Raw genomic sequence first — 20,212 nt, forward strand, 5'->3', positions numbered from 1 at the left:
GCGCAGGCTCGCTCTCGTGAAGTGACGTCGTGATGTCAACAGAAGCCGCGCCGCCCAGTCCAGCTCGCGCTGCTGCCCGTTACTATAATCTACACCGACCGGAATGCATTTCATACTGGACTGGTGCTGGTTTAGCTGGTCACCCCAGCATGGTCATACTGGTTGACCAGCATACCAGGTCTATGCTGGTTTTGTGTCTGACTCTATACAGCACCAAATAGACTTACTTCTATTGATACGCTGTCAAGTCTGTAGTAATAGAGAACCCTTTTTGGTGCTAGATAGCTTTTTCAAAAGGTTCTACATAGAACCATAAACAACACACATCAAACTGTAGAACCATTTGCACATATACATAACCTGGTTCTATATATATGGAAATATAAAGGGTTCTTCTGCTGTTAGGTTGTCAAGCTTGTAGTGCTAGAAGAACCATTTCTGGTGCCATATAGAACCACAAACAGCACATTTTCCATCAATTTGAAGAACCATTTCCATATACAGAACCTTTTTGAAAGTGATTCTATCTAGCACCAAAAAAAGGGGTCTTCTACTGTTGTCAAGCGTGTAGTAATAGAACCATTTTTGGTGCCATATAGAACCACAAACAGCACATTTTCCATCAATCTGAAGAACCATTTCCATATACCTTTCTGAAGGTAGTTCAGCAGTAGAAGGTATCTAGCACCCAAAAGGGCTTTGGTGTCAGTGTTGACTGTTCATTCAGATGCCTTGGAACCTTGAACAGCAGTCCAGGAATTACAGTTACATCCAGCACCTGGACGGTTTAGTCCAAATCCAGGCACCGACTGGAGTCCTGCCCTAACCCTCTTGCCTTGTTGTCATATGGCAACAATTATTTTATCACAATTTTACTAAAAGGCAGAAATTAAAACCTGTGTTTTGCCATTTAGTTGTGGGAAAATCAAATCAAATTTATTTGTAGTGCTTTTTACAACTGATGTCGTCACAAAGCAGCTTCACAGAAATCCAGTAAAGACAGAGTTTTAACAAGAAGGTAAAACCCCCAGGTGAGCAAGCCAGGGGCAACAGTGGCAAGGAGAACCTCCCTCAGAGCGAAAGAAAGCTTGGGAGGAACCAAGGCTCACCAGGGGGGACCCGTCCTCCTCTGGTCAGACTACCTACAGAGTGATTATGCTACTAATATTAATAGCAGTAGTATTGTTAGTAGTAATAGCTGCGAGTCTATGAGAACATCAGGGTGGGCAGCTGGTCCAAGGCAGGTGGGGGCATGGGCAGCTGGTCTGAAGCGGGTAGCAGGAAAAGGGTCTTTTACTTTGAAAGGACAAATACTTAAGGACATCACATGAGCAGGAAAGCTTATTATAAAGTTATTACTATACATTCCAAACACCAACGGAAATTTTATTACTGTCCAATATTAATAACAATAACAATAATGATAAATATTGGGTCACATGTTTTACCAGGAATGTAAATTGGATTTGTTTAGTCTTGTTTTCAATAAAAGTAAGTTTTTAGAGAAAATTAGATTTTATAGCACAATTTTATGGTGTTTTCCATGATTGCATGCCGTTGTCCCATCCCCCCACACCCCCAACCCGGAAAAAAGAAAAGAAAAAAAAAAGAATGATACGAGAAACTATCAAACACTAAAAAGTCGAGAAGCTGAAGTTCAAAATTTCCCAGTTCCACCTTAAATAGTGCACCAGTTCCGGCGCCTCAGTCACCATTTAAGGTGGAACGGGAAAACTTGAACAAGCAGCTGGCGAATGAGAAGCGACTTCCGCCTCGTGAAAAAGTCCAACGCCGAGAGACGTTTTTACTAACTGTTCTACTTTTGAGGAAGTTTCCTGCCGGAGATGTGAGAAAAGCGGCTGCAGCTGAGCAGAAGGTTAAAGCAGAGCAAAGTGAGTCGGAGTTCCCATTTATATTTTTAGCCTATACAAGTACATCAGCACAAACTGAGACACACTGACAGCCAAGAGGGTATAACAGACATAAAATGTCGTGCCTCCCAAGGTGGTTTAAATTCTGATGAAAGGACAAAACGCCTCTTCTTAACATTTGGGTTGCCAGTGGTTTAGACCTTATCTGAGCAATATAAGCTCAGTTCTGGGTGAATCTCACAGCACATGAATTGACATCAACCTAAAGATCACCAAGCCTCCAGTGAACGGGGCTGGTCAAACACCTTTCCAGCCTGATAGCAGCTGTGCTTCCATGACTCATATGACCAGACTGAAGAATATCGTTAGGGCTCTTGTGTTACAGATACAAAAAAGCAGTACAAACCAGAACCACCACCAAACGGTACAAGAAAACATTTCTTTAATGGAACACACAGGATGACTGACACACACAAGCACAGACAAACATGATTTCACGTTTTGCGACCCAAGCAATCTTTAACCACCATCAAACGACCAGATTTCTATAGATTTAAACCCAAGACGGCTTTAAGGTCTTTCTACAGTGGATCTCCTTGCTGGGATATAACAGTGATGTATGCAGCGCCGCAGCACCTCGGGCAGCTCATCGCTTTTTCCAGGTGAACTTCTTACGAGCTCCCGCCTGGCCAGGCTTCTTTCTCTCCTTCACTCTGGGGTCGGGCGTCAGCAAGCCAGCTGAAAGCAGCCAGAGGCCATATATAAAAATGTTTAACAGTGTTTATCAGGATGTAAGGGACAGTTGATAAGCTGCCTCTATACGCTGCAAAGCTTATTATCCATAATAACCTTGTTCCTAAACCCATTTCACAGTTTATCAGATATAGAACCTTTTGCAAAGTGGTGCTATCTAGCACCTAAAAGGGTTCTTCTACTGGTAGGTTGTCAAGCTTGTAATAATAGAACCATTTTTGGTGCCATACAGAACCACATAACACATTCCCCATCAATCTGAAGAACCATTTGCATATACAGACCCTTTCTGAAAGTGGTTTTATCTAGCACCTGAGACGGTTCGTCTGCTGTTAGGTTGTCAAGCTTGTAGTACTAGAAGAACCATTTTTGGTGCCATATAGAACCACAAACAGCACATTCTCCATCAATCTGAAGAACCATTTCCATGTATAGAAGCTTTCTGAAAGTGGTTCTATCTAGCACCTAAAAGGGTTCTTCTGCTGTTAAGCTTGTAGTAACAGAACCATTTTTTGATGCCATACAGAACCACAAACAGCACATTCTCCATCAATCTGAAGAACCATTTTCATGTATAGAACCTTTTAGAAAGTGGTTCTATCTAGCACCCAAAAGGGCTATTGCCTCAATGTGTTGACTGACCATTCAGATACCTTGGATCCTTGAATAGCCGCGTTTATCAGGATGTAAGGGACAGTTGATAAGCTGCATCTATATGCTGCACTGCTTATTATGCATAATAACCTTGTACCTAAACCCATTTGACAGGTTATCGGGCGCACCTGTTATTTAGGTCAAGGGTAACCAGTCTTTTGCACAACGAGCTGGTGTGGCTGCAGGTTTGGCAGAAGCAGCTCGTATAGATGGTGTTTGATTGATGCCACACTGCTGAAATACCAGAGGCGCTCGTTTGTACCCCGTTAGTTAATAAAGCATTCTGACAGATAATGTAGCCACAGTGCGCTCTGAGGTTCATTGCCTTTATATTACTCCCGCTGTCTGACCGTAGCCACGTTTACATGCAAACTAATAATCCGTTAATAATCCGAATAACGGCTCGATTTGGAATAGAATACGTCCATGTAAACACCTCCATCGGAATAGTCTAGTCCGAATGAGGCCATTCGGAATACACGAGTTGGGTAATCCTCTAAATACTCTGTTAAAGAGAAGAAGAATATCCGTGTAAACGCCTGAATCCGATTACATTCCCTATCGGAATGTGTAAGCGCATTCTCTACATGGGCGTATGTGTCACAGCAAAAACGGAGAATTCGCAAACCGGCTCTGGCAAAGGTTTATACCGGTCAACACGGCGGAGCAGAAACTGGTCTGCAGAGGAGACGGAGTTCATGCTCTGAGCTTTAAAAGACGGCGGTGGGACGGACGTCCAGCTTGTGTCTCAGAGCACGACGTCTTCCTCTCGCCACTTCCTTTATAAGGACGTGTGAAGGATGTTTCTCCGCGTCGGACGTCAGTTTAAAGCGATTAAAAACACAAGCGCGCCAACTGGAAACTTACTCGGGCTGGACCTCACGTGATGCTCGCTGCCATGGTAACGTTTAAGCTGTACTCCACTTTGAATCAGATTACTTATAGCGTGCATATAAATGAGTTAATTAAAAATGAAATAAAACAGATTTGTTGAGATTTTTTGATATGGGCCGAGTTGGATACCCCTGGGCTAGATAATGAAATCGGTTAGCAGGGCTCAGGTTAGAACATCATCTGTCATTAACCAGTTGTTTTAATGACTGAGGTTAACGGATGAAGCTCAATTAAGGGGAATACGGCGAGTTTCTGCTTGATTGGAATACAAACCTGCAGTGGTCCTTTGTGGGTAAGACTGGTGATCCCTTAGACTAATGCACTTTGTAGATTTACAGTTACTAGAACTGGGAACATGTATTGATTTATGGGTAATCAGCGGTGCCAGTAATGAAATCTACAAGCAGAATTTCTTTTTTTTTTCTTCTTTCCATTTTGTATACATGAGACCTTTGTGCACCGATCCACTGTCTGAAACTCCATTCCTGGTTTTCTTACTGTACACACGCAGTAGTGCTGACACCAAGGCAATAAACACCATCTGAAGCAGGATTTTGTCGGTGGTTGTTTTTTTTAATCATTGTGAGGCCCTGATTTTAACAGATTTAACGCCTTAAAACATTCACGTCAAGTCCAACGTGCCTTTTTATTACTGAGAACACAAATTAACTGAATAGTAACTGCAAGAAAATTACTTTTCCTTTTCGCCAGTGCAACTAGTGCACAGGCAGGTATGTAGTAAAGCTACATTCACAACATTAGGGCAAAAGGGTTTTGCACGAATTGCATTAAAAACACATTTAAGATGTTTGAGATGTTCTGGACATGGCCGAGAACCTCAAAAGGTGAAGTGAATTACTGTTCAGTGCACATTTTATTTTAAGTGCTATTCTAAACAAGTACTACCTTTTAAATATAGCTGATAATGAAATACTCTACAAACAACTGAGTAGGAATAGAACATCTGTGGGGCCCCTTTACTGCTCCCTTGCAATCCACTATACAAAGTGCACGTGTACAGTAGGCACACCTGATAAAACAGCCAGTGAGTGTAGGCACAACTGTATAACCAGCACACAGTGTCTATCCTTTCTAGTCTTACATCAGTGGTGTTTGCATATGCGCCTCACTCACCTTGCCTCATGGACTCCATCTCTCCGGCTGACACAAAGCTGAGCAGGGCTCGTGAAACAGCCAGCCTCAGAGCGCCGGCCTGGGCGCAGTGACCACCACCCTCCACGCTGGCCTCCACATTAAACCTCCCCAGCATGTCCACAAAGTGTAGGGGGAACATTAGCTGCTCCCTGAGAGAGAGAAAGAAAGAGAAAGAGGGGGAGAAAGCAGAAGAGTATGAGTGCAAGAGGGATGTAATGTCTGTTAAAGAGCCACTATTGCACATTCCTCTTTCATTATTCATTATTATATAACGATTTTCCAGCTTTGTTTCATTCTTTCCAATTAAACAGGCAGTTTTCGTTACTGCGCCTTTAAGACATACACTATGTGGACAATAGTATTGGGACACCTACAGGAGCTTTTATGACATTCCATTCTAAACCCATAGGCATTATATGGAGCGAGTCTGAGCATTTGTGAGGTCAGACACTAATGTTGGACGAGAGAGCCTGGCTCACAGTCTCCATTCTAGTTTATCCCAAAGGCGTTTGATGGGGTTGAGGTCAGGGCTCTGTGAGGGCCAGTCAAACTCACCCAGCCAGGCCTTTATGGACCTTGCTCTGTGCACTGAGGCTCAGCCATGCTGGAGCAGAAAAAGGTTCTTCCCCAAACTGTTCCCATAAAGGTGGAAGTGAACAAATGTCCAAAATGTCTTGGTGCTGAAGCATTAAGATTTCCCTTCACTGGAACTAAGGGTTCCAGTCCAACCCCTGAAAAACAGCCTCATAGCATCATCCCTCCTCCACCAAACTTCACAGCTGGCACATTGCAGTCAGGCAGGTAATGTTCTCCTGGCATTCGCCAAACCCAGACTCGTCCATCAGACTGACAGATAGAGAAGCGTGATTGATCACTCCAGAGAAGACGTCTCCACGGCTCCAGAATCCAGTGGCGGCACTTTCCACCACTATTCGACGCTTGCCATTGCGCTTGGTGATGCAATGTAAATGCAAAGTTTTCATGCTGATGTTGATGCCAGAGGAGGTTTGAACAGTTATTGATCAGCAGAGCGTTGGAGACTTTTATGCTCTGTGTCTCAGCACTCAGTGACCCGCTCTATAACTTTACGTGGTCTGACACTTTGGGCTGAGTTGCTGTGGTTCTTAAACACCTCCACTTTTCAATAATACCACTCACAGATGATCGTGGAATATCTAGGAGGGAAGAAATTTCACAAACTGACTTGATGCAACAGCAGCATCCTATTACAGCACCATGCTGGAATTCAGTGAGCTCTTCAGAACGACCCATTCTTACATGTGTGCACAGGTAGGTGCTCGATTTTATACACCTGAGGCGATGAGACTGAATAAAACACCCGAATTCAATGATTTAGAGATGTGTCCCAATACTTTTGGCCATGTAGTGTAGATGCACGACCTTTGTGCTGACTGCCTTTTTCAAAAAGAAGACTCTGTTTAAACGCTACTGAAATCGCGTTGAGTGGGCGGCCCTTGCTGCTACAGGCTGAAAAGGTGGGGTGTATGTGAACATTAATTTTTGTGACATCACAAAACGTTCAAAACAGACAGTTCATCATTTTTCATTAATTAACCGACAGTGCTGGTAAGTGAACAGTATGTTTTGAAACTTAATGTTTAAATAACACATCAAGCTCCTTTATTACAAAACAACCCTGAAGCACTGAAGCAACCCTGATGTTATCCATGATATGAGCTCTTTAATACCTTGAAAAGCAACTCTCTGAAGTGAGAGAGCAGAATAATGCGTTTCTCTCCACTACTTTTCATGGCTTGCTCTCCAGCTTTCAGCACGATGTGCATTACACTTCCGCAAATCCCCCTTTGGAGACCGACAATCATACCGAGACAGCGTGTTAATCCCGTCCCTACAGACGTGCCACTGAGACGATGCATGAAGACTGCGAGTACGTATACACAGAGTCTGCATTTAAGCATGTGTACACAATGCCAGGTATGGAGACCGTGGCAGTTCTCCGTGCTGACACTGAAAAACGTCACCCATCCTCTCCGCTTAGGCCTGCGTGAGGCAGCCGGTGTGATAAGAGCAGGCCACGCCGTCGGAGCCGGTCCTACTACTCACTCAGCTGTGTAATTAACTTTCCTCCCAGATTAAATAAAGGTGGAAAGCGCAACAGCGAGGAGAAGGAAAACTGCTGCATTTTGACATTTTCTCTTCGGCAGGCACGAGCTTTGCTCTCGGCGCGCTAACCAGTGTGAAGGTTACTACTGACAAAGCAGCACTAACGAACAGACCCGAGCAGGGCACTAGATCATCGGAGCCTTCCGTCTCTCATTCTAAGCAGGAAAAATTTAAAGGGCTCATATTTTTTAAAATAAAAGGTTTTATAAAAATATAAAAATTATAAAAATAATTTAAAGTTGTGTCTAAACAATTTTTTTTTTGTATCTAATTACAATTTCAAAACAGACCATTCACTCTCCAGTCCATACAGTCTATTTATGGAAGCTAAGCTGCATAAACAGCCCATTTTCAATTCACTGTTTCTGCGAATTTACATATATCCACCTCTTCAGCCTATAGCAGTTTAGACCCACCCCTTGACACATTTTAACATCAGAGTGTTTCACACAGGCTACGTTCACATTACCAGCTTGAAGTGGCAATATCTTTTCAAATCCGACCTGAGCCACTTTCATACACTATATTGCCAAAAGTATTCACTCACCTAAAGCCGAGCCCCTCGGCCTGCAGACTGCTTCTACAGACATTAGTGAAAGAATGGGTCGCTCTCAGGAGCTCAGAGAATTCCAGCGTGGTACCGTGATCGGACGCCACCTGTGCAGCAAGTCCAGTCGTGAAATTTCCTCACTGCTAAATATTCCACAGTCAACTGTCAGTGGGATTATAACAAAGTGGAAGCGATTGGGAACGACAGCGACTCAGCCACGAAGTGGTCGGCCACGTAAAATGACAGAGCGGTCAGCGGATGCTGAGGGGCATAGTGCCCAGAGGTCACCGACTTTCTGCAGATTCAATCACTACAGACCTCCAAACTTGAGCTGATCTGAAGGCCACATGAAGAACAGCGTAGAGAGCTTCATGGAATGGGTTTCCATGGCCGAGCAGCTGCATCCAAGCCTTACATCACCAAGCGCAATGCAAAGCGTGGAATGCAGTGGTGTAAAGCGCCGCCACTGGACTCTAGAGCAGTGGAGACGTGTTCTCTGGAGTGACCAATCACGTTTCTCCGTCTGGAAATTCAATGGACGAGTCTGGGTTTGGCGGTTGCCAGGAGACGGTACTTGTCTGACTGCATTGTGCCGAGTGTAAAGTTTGGTGGAGGGGGGATCATGGTGTGGGGTTGTTTTTCAGGAGTTGGGCTCGGCCCCTTAGTTCCAGTGAAAGGAACTCTTAAAGCTTCAGCACCAAGAGATTTTGGACAATTTCACGCTCCCAACTTTGTGGGAACAGTTTGGGGACGACCCCTTCCTGTTCCAACATGACTGCACACCAGTGCACAAAGCAGGTCCATAAAGACGTGGATGAGCCAGTTTGGTGTGGAAGAACTTGACTGGCCTGCACAGAGTCCTGACCTCAACCCCATAGAACACCTTTGGGATGAATGAGAGCGGAGACTGTGAGCCAGGCCTTCTCGTCCAACATCTTTTTGGAAATATGGTGTACGTGGTCCTAGATCGGATACTTATCCGATTGCGTGGCCACGTGACCTTAATGTGACACTCAGATCGGAATTCATGCGTTTTTTTTTGCACTGTGCGTGACCATCATTCAGCGTTACCATGGCAGCAGCGCTGAACAGACGGTAAAGCCTGTAAACGGTGGAAAAGCAGCTCATCTCACATTTTTCTCCTTCGTCTGGCTCTAATAATGAAGCTGAGAGCTGATCAGAGTTAATGATCTCAGAGAAGCTCGTTCTGCTTGTTAGTTTGTGCTGATGATGCAGTGATTCAGTCACGTGATGAGGGTCAGTTCAGGCCGGTTCATCACATTAATGACCGATTTGAATCTCTTAGCTAAGCAAGTGTGAACCGTTGAGTGAGAGAGATCAGATTTGAGCAACGAGGCTTGTAATGTGAACATAGTCATATATACACCAATTTAGCCTACAGCAGTTTAGACCCACCCATTCACACTGACATCAGGAGTATTTCAGCTTTGAGTGCTTTTTGAGTGATGGTCAATACAGGGCAGCCAATCAGAAGAGAGGTCATATATATACATACACACACACACACACACACACATATATCAAAATCTGTCTTAAAGGCGGAATAAAAACAGCCTTTTTAATTCTAAGAGATAAAGAGAGGTTGGAAAGTGGACGTGCAAAAATGAATAATGACCATTTTTGGTACAAAAATACACTTTTAGGTCCTAGCAGTAGATTTTTGATACATTTTTAAAATAAATTAATTCAAGAAAGTTCAGATTAGTGCAGTAAAAGATTGATTGTATTCAATTTATTTGGGCAAAACATTTATGACATGGTAAGAAAGAGTTTCAGGATTAAACAGGTGAAGGTTAACTATATATATATATCTATATATAGATCTATATATAGATATCTATCTATCTATCTATCTATCTTTACACATGATCTAATGATGGCTATGATTGTTATTGTGCTGTAATGTAACTGGCACTATTATTAGAAATATCAGGTTTTATTTGTGGTCAGTTTTGGTCACAAAACTTGATGTAGTGCAGGTCTGCTTCAAATACCATGTTGGTGTCACTGCTATGCTTAGAATGGTCTCGCTGTTTGTCGGTAGGGTCCTCTAGTGGTTGGATGTGGCACAGTCAGTGACTGTAAACCTGCACAGTGCACTTATATGACAGGTGCATTTGACTTATAACTTGACAAATAACTACAAGGTTGGTGTACCTGACACCTCAAACGGACACCTCAATGTTTCCAAGTGCCTCCAACCCACCCATCCTCCAACTTACTCAATAACAATGATGAGCTGAGGCATACCTGTCCTGCAGAACGGGGAAATACAGCAGGTAACTCTTGCCATTGATTGTGATGCTCCCAGTTCCACAGTCTCGGAGTTTGATGCTGGCCTTGGCTGTTTTCCTCCTGCCTGGGTGAGGAGAAGTGAAGGTGATTATTTTTGATGACCTAAGTATTTTTACCTGATACTGAGGAAAATGATCAATTATCGGGAACTAAAAACCTTAAAGGACTTTTCTAGCTTTGTTAAAACCTCACCCGTCAGCATCTCATGGACACTGTCATAAAAGCCAAGTAAATTTCTCATAGCAAATCCAATTCAATTTCGCATCCCACTGGTTTTAACACAAAATATCAACTGAATGTCCAATTTCTGCAGATACTGACCAGGTTCTGCAGGTATGACAGGCGTATCATTGCTGTCCAAAGAAAAAAATGCATCTCCAAAGTAGCAACTTTACAGGAGAAGGCAAAAATGTTCTAAACATTTTATGTAAATTCGTGTAACAGTAATACATTCCAGGCCATTTTGGAGCATTTCTATTGGTCCATTTATTACAAACCTTCCACACAATGTAAAAGACGTGCTGTGCCCAAATCGTGTAGAAAAACTGGTAAAAATGGAGATGTACTGTATGTGTTTTTTGGATGGTGATATATTGTGTGTTCCAAACTGGCCCAGTAATACTTGTGGAAGTGTTACTAGATTTGTGTCAGTAATTTTTATCAAAATAGTGGAGTTTGTGTATACCCTCAGCCTGGCTGAAGGCCACTCCATTCTCATCGTGCTGGACAGCTGGGATCTCCTGCTTGCTGGACTGCACCTCCAGCTGCCGGCGGAACCGCTGCACAAACTCCTCCTCCATAGCGCAGTAGGGCATGGACAGCAACCTCTCCATCAGCTGGAGGAACCGGGTGTACTGCATACAAACAGAAACATGGTCAGCAGCAGACAAAAAAAAACACATTCACTCAAACTTGTAAACAGCACCCTCTTGTGCTGTCTTTAGGAAATGCAGGCTTTTAGACCTGCGCCTCACATCCAGGGCAGGGAGCATCTGCAAGTGCTTTAAAAACGCAGGGATTTCATAACTACTCAATGGCCGTATGGGGGGCACTTTAACCATTTGAATTGAAAGGAAAAAAAAAACAAAAAAAAAAACATTTTTGTTCTGTTGGGATATTTCATAAATCTTACTCCTTAACCATCCCGTGCCAGCTGTCCATTATCAGCTCCAGACTCTCTGCTACACGCCAGAGTGTTCATGTCCCATCTTTGTCCAGAAAGAGTGTTGCCTTCACCAAATACTTGCAGCCAATCAAAACATTCTACTATATACATGCTGGGATTTAATGTCATTGGCCTGTATTGTTGGCCTGTATTGGCCAACCTGCCCCATTCAACTGCAACTGTTGTATACTGTTCTGGACTGTACTTCCAGTACAGTAATTCCAGATATCCTGTGAGGTAAATGAGCAGGAAAAAGGAGACGAAGCAGGCAAAACACCGTCAAATGTGCAGCATCAAAATGACCACTATAGTGACGAAATACGTAGACTAGGCGACTAATGAGAACAAAGAGTCGTCTGATGGAGATGAAATAGTTTGTATATATGATCAAAACGACCCCTAATGACCTTACGAGGTATAAATACTCAGGCCTTTGTGTTTTATCATAATCTTATAACAGTTTTTCAGTTCTTGACATAATTTGAAAACGCCTGTTGCCCTTTATAAAGTGTGTAAACGTCACATAAAGAAAGGCGCAAAAGAAACGACAGAAAGAATTCTGGTTCCATTGACTTCCGTTAAAAATAAAGGACGTTTTTTCCTCCTCCTGTAAAGTTATTTTGGAGGTACAAGGTTTTCTTCCGACAACAGCGACATGCACGGCGTATATGGAGACTCTATTGTGTCAAATGTTCACATCTTACAAACATCTAAAACCCCGGCGACATGCTCACATCATGATCTGAGATGTTTTCTACCAGTAACTCCTCCAGCTCCTCCTTCAGCAGCCATCTGCTCCCAGTCAGAGACCTGAGGACACAAACACACACATGCTTTTAATACAAACGATCAGATTTATTTAAAAAAGAAATAAGTGAATAAATAAAATGTGACAGACAAAAGGAGAAATCTGTACTGTTAAACGCGGGACTCACATCTGTCTGGTGTCCTTTGTGAAAAGTCCTTTGTTTCTCATACTGTCCTGATATTTCTCGAGGGCCAGCACTTTCCCAAACGTGTCCTGGAATAAAGAAAATCATTTAATTCGAAGAGCAGATACAGCCAAAATGTCCATCTTGGGGGGGCAAAACAATATTTATGATAGGCTGAGGACCAAAAAAGACAAAACAGCTGGCTTGTTAGAAATGAAGGTCAAACAGTGTAAATGTTCCCTCAGAGGTTCTGCAGTGGGTTTAAGGTCTGATTGTGGAGCTTAAATCAGTTCCTCCAGGTGAAAAGTTGGTATTTGTTCCTTTTCATAACCGAATGATTTAAAACAGAGCAGTAGAATAAAAGCCTGGAGGCGAGGCGAGGCGGGGTGTGTGGAGTCAGTCCAGCTTAGAACAGATCATTTCAGTGGATTATGGTTCAGTTATGATCCCTGACTGAAGGCACTGCCACAGTGACAGTTTAGTACCTTTATTTAAGTTAAGTGATACTTTTTGATCCCACAACTGGGGAAATTCCACCTCCCATTTAACCCATCCGTGAAGTGAAACACCACATACACACTAGTGAAAACACACACTAGGGGGCAGTGAGCACACTCGCCCGGCGCGATGGGCAGCCCTATCCACGGCGTCCGGGGAGCAATTGGGGGTTAGGTGTCTTGCTCAAGGACCTCAGTCATGGACTGTTGGCACTGGGGATCGAACCAGCGACCTTCTGGTTAGAGGGTCAAGTTCCCTAACCTCCAGCCCACGACTGCCCCATTTCTGAGTCCACTGAGATTAAACAATTTACTTTATCCATCCATCCATTTTCTAAGCTGCTTCTCCTTCAGGGTCGCGGGGGGATGCTGGAGCCTATCCCAGCAGTCTTCGGGTGGAAGGCAGGATACACCCTGGACAGGTCGCCAGTCCATCGCAGGGCTTAACTTTAAATATGCAAATTTCTATGTAAAAGGTTCAAATGAACCATGCATATGTATCCATACACACTGGACAAATAGCTTAAACAACAAGGAAGCAGATGGTCATTATAGTGAAGCACCAGTCGTAAGCACCAAAAGCAAGTGAGTGCTAATAGCGCACCCTTGTGGAGAATCTTAGGCACGTCTGAGTGAGTGAGTGAGTAACAAGAAAGGTCCCGAGACTTTGAAGACCTCCTTCATACAAACATGCACATGAATCTCCAAAACGGAGGGAGATTCCATCCGTCTCTTCAGCACTGACTGGATTTAATGGTGTGTGTGTGTGTGTGTGTGTGTGTCTTCCTACAGCAACGTCCACTTTATCTATCCCTCCATAGGAGTCACTGGTGTTACCAATCCTCATTGGTGTCACACATAATAAAGGGAACACCAGAGACGTTTTAATGAACACTGCATTTTACAAAAACAGCTGCTACAGAGCATCAAACCACGTGCAGTAAATCATGGAAAATCCACTAATGTGCCATTTGTATTCTATTATTTTTTGTTTTTAAAGTAGGTCACAGCAGTGACCTCAACTTTATGAAATCATGAGCTGAATGAGAACATTCCTGTTCTTCATAGATCCTCAGAAAACAGGTAAAACCAAGCCGAGTGACGTCATCGGTGCGACTTTTACTTCATAATGAGATTTTTTATTACGCAGTAACACCAGTGACACGACTCCTGGGGACCACAGCTTTCATTATACATTTAATATTTATTTGGCTTTTGGTTTCTTCATGCCATTTAACTCATATTTTATACTCATGTAAAGATTATTGTAGTTAAAACTGCAGAAAAACATTTTTACCTCAAAATGTGGCCTCAGCCTTCACACAGGACTGAGGAATTCTATATAAATGATTTATAAACCAGTTTGGCTAAACTGATGGATCGAGAAGGTGTAATTGTTTAACTGGTTTTATTTTAAAATATAAATAAATGACCCTATAATAATAAGTTACCGTAACATGTTTTTCAAGTATAATATATCTGAACGCTACGGACACAAAAATGGACGTTTCCACAGAATGACGTCTGGGTGTTGTACAGGGATTGAACTGGGGAGCGCTCGGGCTGCAGTCCCGCTCATAGAGACCAACACACACACTACCAAACACACACTATCTAGATCAGTCCAACATAGAGACAGACACACACAAAGATATCCAGAACAGTCCAGCATACAGAGACAGACACACACACAGATATCCAGAACAGTCCAGCATACAGAGACAGACACACACAGAGACCCAAAGACATACACACTCCCACACATCCAGAACAGTCCAACCATAGAGACACACAGACACTCACCCACCCACCCACCCACAGAGACACACCCTCACACACAGATTTACAGTCCACCATAGAGACAAACACACACACACACACACACATATCCAGAACAGTCCAACATACAGAGACAGACAGACAGACAGACACACAAATACACACACACCCTCACACATATCCAGAACAGTCCAGCATACAGAGACAGACACACACAGAGACACAAAGACATACACACTCCCACACATCCAGAACAGTCCAACCATAGAGACACACAGACACTCACCCACCCACCCACCCACAGAGACACACCCTCACACACAGATTTACAGTCCACCATAGAGACAAACACACACACACACACACACACACACACATATCCAGAACAGTCCAACATACAGAGACAGACAGACAGACAGACAGACACACAAATACACACACACCCTCACACATATCCAGAACAGTCCAACATAGAGACAGACACACACACACAGATATCCAGAACAGTCCAACATAGAGACAGACACACACACACAGATATCCAGAACAGTCCAGCATATAGAGACAGACAGACAGACAGACAGACAGACAGACAGACAGACAGACAGACAGACAGACAGACAGACAGACAGACAGACAGACAGACAGACAGACAGACAGACGCACACACACAGACAGACACACACACACCCTCCCGGCTGCAGGAGGAGCTGCCATGCGGAGCTGGATGGCGTTCTCGGGCATGCTTGTCTAAATTGGCATCGCGCCCACCAGCCTGGAGTGCCCGTCAGGCGTTGTGGCAGTGGAGCGGAGCGGGGCAGGGCAAGGTTTGTGTGTGTGTGTGTGTGTGCGCGCACGCATGCAGCTCACGTCGTCCCTTTCCCCTCTGCCGCACGAGAATTCATTTCCCCCGCAATTATTCCACAGCTGTTTGTTTAATTCCGTCCTGATAGAGTGCGTCTAATCCACCGACACTCGCCAAAAAAGCAAACACTCGGGCAAAAACCAATTTTCAGCACAAAAAAAGGAGAGGAGTAATAGAAAAGAAATATACGGGAGTAGTGGCGACGGTGGGGGCGAGTGGAACGCGCATTACATGTTCACAAACACACACACAGCCATAAAGGAAGCCAGAGAAACTCAAATGGGTGAAATAAAAGGAAGAGGTGGAGGGAGAAGTTGCTTTATCTCACAATGTCTGAGACGGGAAGAACAAGCAGCTTTGAAGGGCCTTTAGGTCGGCCCAGGCTTTTCATATTCAATAAATCAGAAGGACGCAGTTCAGCCAGAGATCGGCCACTTCACCTCAGGTTTTGAAGAAGGATTAGAACAAAGCTAAGCTTTATGTAGCATGCCACAAAGCAGGGGGTGATGGGAAATCCTGTACAAGGACTGGGAATATGAACAAACACATGAGTGACTTCTGCCATACCTGCACTGCTGTTCAGAAGCAGTCATTTGTATTCATTAATAATGTACTTCGATGAATAGGTTATAAACTTGACACCAAAACAAAACAAAACCAAGTTTACTCACAACTGAAAGGACCAACAACAAGAAGTTATGGCATGGTTAAAAAAAAAAAAGATTCTAAAAGGTAAATGTTATTAAATAATAAGCTCGCCCTACCTATTTTTAGTCATTTCTCATCAAAAAAGCTGAATCTGTGGGAGTTGGTCACGGCTTTACAGCTTTCTAGAGTTAGAATTACTGTATAAATGAATCCGCAACAAAATTGGTTTATATTACTGAAAACAGTGAGTCCAAACATTTGACCAGTATATATGACATTAATGTGCTTCTGTGAAAAAACAGCTTATGGTCTGAACTGAGTGTAAATTAGGAAGTGTACAGGAATCAATCAGCGCTTGTGCTTGCACGTTTAACTTGTGTTACGGGTGTGAAAAATAACTGGAGGCAAAAAAAAAAAAAAAAATGGCCATTTTAAAATCTGTTTACAGTTACGACAAGACCAGAACCGGTTTATGAGGAGCCTGGCCACTTCCTATTTCGCCTATTACATCCAAAACAAGACTGCAAAAAGCCAGAGGGTGCCTGTGAGCGAGTCCTCGATGAGGGGGAGTAAAAGGAGATGAACAGCTAAAAACGGAAAGTTAAAATAGTTTCTAAATCACTCGCCCAGGACTTTCCTTTCATTTTAGAGAGTAGATACTCAGAATCCTTTATTGATCCCAGAGGGAAACTGCAGCTGTTGCAGTTGCAACCATTTATGTAAAAGAATAAAACATTAACAATTTAAAACAAAGATTAAGAGAAATTTGCAATAAGTACACAAGATCTAAGTTCTTATGAATACAGTAAAGTGGTGGTGACTGTGATAATAGATATTAAGCATGAACTACTGTAACAGGCAGCATGCGCGCATTCAGAGGTTTGTATTTCACTATAAAAAGCAAAGAAAACTCTTTTCGTTTCTTGTTTTCTAAAAAAAAAAACAAAATCCACAAAAATCATGACATGCTACCCCTTTACATGGATAAATAAAACTAAGGGCTAAGGGCTCAGAGGTAGGGGTGAGGGGTCAAATGGGATTGGGCCTTACTTTTGATCCATCCCCCTTAAATGTGGATAGTAACCTTGGAATACTGCAGCATTTCATCTTCGTTCCTCGACATGGCTTTTCTTTGCTTTCAATTTTTCAGGATTATATATATATATATATATATATAAACACACACACACACACACACACACACACACACAAAAATTCCAATTCCAGATTTCCAACGCAGCCAAACTCTGTATACACTGCTTTTCCACCCGGCAGTGCAATACGGTACGCTTACAAATCTCTGAGCGCTCATTACGCTGTAACGTCCACTGCCAAGTGACCCACACTGAACTTGGTTACTCTTCTTGTTGGAGTACCAGAAAGATCAGGGGGGCTGCAGAAGCGTGGGTGGAGCCAATACTGGTATAAAACACTGATTGGTCAAATGCAATCATCACAGAATCATCACATGGTGTAGGTTAATAAATAAATAAGCAAACGCATAAACAGCCAGTATGAGGGTCTGTGACTCCACTGAGCGAAAAATCATATGACCACAAACTAAAGAGAATCTGCCCACGTTTCAGCCTCTGATGTGGCAGGAAACGGGCAGAGGTGCCTCGACTAGGCCAGGGGCAGTTCTGTGTACAGATTTCTAACTGTACCGCGCTGTACTGCTCTGCTCTGCTCACAGGAGAGGATTCCAGTTTTTAGAAGCTAAATAATATAAGCTTATAAGATAAATTGGTTGATGATTCTGATTATTTACTACATAAAATACAGTTTTTATGCATTTGCATATTATTTTTGTCAAACATCGGGCAATTTGCCCAATTACACATAAAATATACCATTTTTACTCATACAGTACACAATAATAGTTTGATGTAGGGTCCACACAGTAACACACCACCACCACGTCAGTGTTACTGCAGCACTGAGAATGACCCACCACCCAAACAGTACCTGCTCTGTGAGGGTCCACGGGGGTTCTGACCACTGAAGAACAGGGTAACAGAGTATCAGAGAAACAGATGGACTACAGTCTGTAACTGTAGAACTACAAAGTGCAGCTATACAGTAAGTGGAGCTGATAAGATGGACAATGAGCGCAGAAACAAGGAGGTGGTCAGGATGTTATGGCTCATCAGTTCATATACGCACACATATCCATCCACCTGTTCTGCCTACAGCTTCTTCCTGCCCATTCATGCTGAACTTCTAAGAAGGACTTCAGCTTGGACTGCTTTCTGAGGTACAATACAGGGCAGCCAGTCAGAACAGAGCTCATTTACATGTGTCAGTCTTAAAGGCACAGTAACAAAAACGGCCTGTCTATTCTAAGGGATATAGAGAGGTTGGAATAACTGTTCTTGGTATATAAAGCCACACAAAAAAGTGAATCCCAGAGGGGGATAAAAGAAAAACAAATTAGTATGTGTGCCTTTTGATAACAGATGTTACATTAAGTCAAAGTTGTGCTGAATAAAAGCACATATATTATAGTTTTACCACGTTACCTATGTCAAAAGTATAACGATCAGACTAGACGTTTTAAGGGGTTAAGGGATTCACTCAGCAAAAGGGAGGAAACCCTACACATTCAAAAAACTAGCACCGCAGCTTTTGGACGCATTAGCAGCACAAGCCAACAGTACTAACTTGGGTTTGAATGTGTATACGTGGCAAGCTGCTTGTGCGATTGTGTGTGCGTGTGTGTGTGTGTGTGTGTGTGTGTGTGTGAGCACGCTTCTCTTTTCATCTCATTCCTGTAAAATACTGCTGTGCGTCGGCTGGGGAGCTGTACATTATTTCGCGGCCGCAGTGGGGCTTCAGGGTGTGCGGCACCTCCTCGTGTTCCGAGGCTGATTCGGAGCGCCGAGCGCCGCGGCCGATTTGACACACCTATTTAAATTAACAGCAGGGGTCCCCGCTACTGCCGGGCAAAGGGGAGGCTCAGGGGCTCGGGCAAGCCGAGGACAATGCCACATTAGTCAACACACACACATACGCACGCACGCGCGGATCCACAGCGCTCCAGCGCCACGTCTGAGCCCAAGGTCGACTCCAAAAGATAAATGGTAGAGGGGAAGGAGAGAAGGAGATATGCATAAAAAAAGCAGAAGGCAAAAACTTTGAAAAAAGGAATTAGCTGAGGTGACAAAGAGCCGGTTAGAGAACGCCGCTGTCTCTGGGGCTCCTTCCCCAAAATCCCCAAAGCACAGCTGTACCCCTGTAATAGCGCACACACAGAGACCCGTCTGTAATAGCACAAAGCCCAGGCGTGCCTAGTGAAGTGTGTGCTGCTCCCTGCTGTAAATGCGATTTGGGGAGGAGAAACAGAAGACCGTCACAGTGAACAACCCCATCTCCTCTCTTAACCACACACACCTCTCTCTCTCCTCCTCCTCCTCCTCTTCACTCCGGCCTTTTCAAACGCTCTTGCTGAATCTACTCCTACTCTGTTCTCTTCTCCGTCTCCTTTTTCTCGATTTCATCTTTTCCTGACGCTTTACTAGCAGCAGCGCTGAGCCGACTCAGCCACTCAAAGCGCTCTTGGTCAATTAAGACTTTTAATTACGACTTTATGCATTTACTTAGTTCATTTTTATCAGTGGAGATAATTCTGCAAACGGAGGTTTGGAGCACGTAGCTGGCGAGTGATTAACAGGGGTGTAGCTACAAGGGGACCGGGGCGGAGGGGGTCCAGGTCTCCTCACGAAGAAGCCAGGCTCCTTCAAAGATTTCTGCTAGGAGGGGAAAAAAATAAGGCGAATAGTAACGTGTTCTTATAATACAGGAGGAACTCAAAGGCACCGAGTTTGTGTGTCTTTGTGCTCTTTTTCCAAAAGTCAACACAAACTGGGGACGAGAATTTTTCTTCCTTAACGTCATGCATTTCTGAGGGAAACGGGCTTTTCGGGCAGGAAACAACTGATTTGGACTCAACAAAGTCTCACTTATTTTGCAGAAAAAGCCACAAATAAAC

General features: G+C 43.6%; 1 protein-coding gene across 1 annotated transcript in view; it reads right to left on the reverse strand.

Annotated features, from left to right (window-relative positions):
- Nucleotides 1-2,296: 2,296 nt before the first annotated feature.
- The window catches only part of mrps9 (mitochondrial ribosomal protein S9), a 33,524-nt gene continuing 15,608 nt past the window's right edge, over nucleotides 2,297-20,212 (reverse strand). Inside the window, exons 6-11 of the mRNA XM_037536586.1 lie at nucleotides 12,439-12,524; nucleotides 12,238-12,313; nucleotides 11,024-11,192; nucleotides 10,294-10,402; nucleotides 5,307-5,476; nucleotides 2,297-2,609 (exon numbers count right to left, since the gene is read on the reverse strand). Of these exons, the coding sequence (XP_037392483.1) occupies nucleotides 2,518-2,609; nucleotides 5,307-5,476; nucleotides 10,294-10,402; nucleotides 11,024-11,192; nucleotides 12,238-12,313; nucleotides 12,439-12,524 (702 nt within the window). The 3' untranslated portion in view covers nucleotides 2,297-2,517. The remainder of the gene's footprint in view (nucleotides 2,610-5,306; nucleotides 5,477-10,293; nucleotides 10,403-11,023; nucleotides 11,193-12,237; nucleotides 12,314-12,438; nucleotides 12,525-20,212) is intronic.

Source organism: Pygocentrus nattereri, chromosome 30 (genome assembly GCF_015220715.1).
Source record: "Pygocentrus nattereri isolate fPygNat1 chromosome 30, fPygNat1.pri, whole genome shotgun sequence".
NCBI lineage: Eukaryota > Metazoa > Chordata > Actinopteri > Characiformes > Serrasalmidae > Pygocentrus > Pygocentrus nattereri.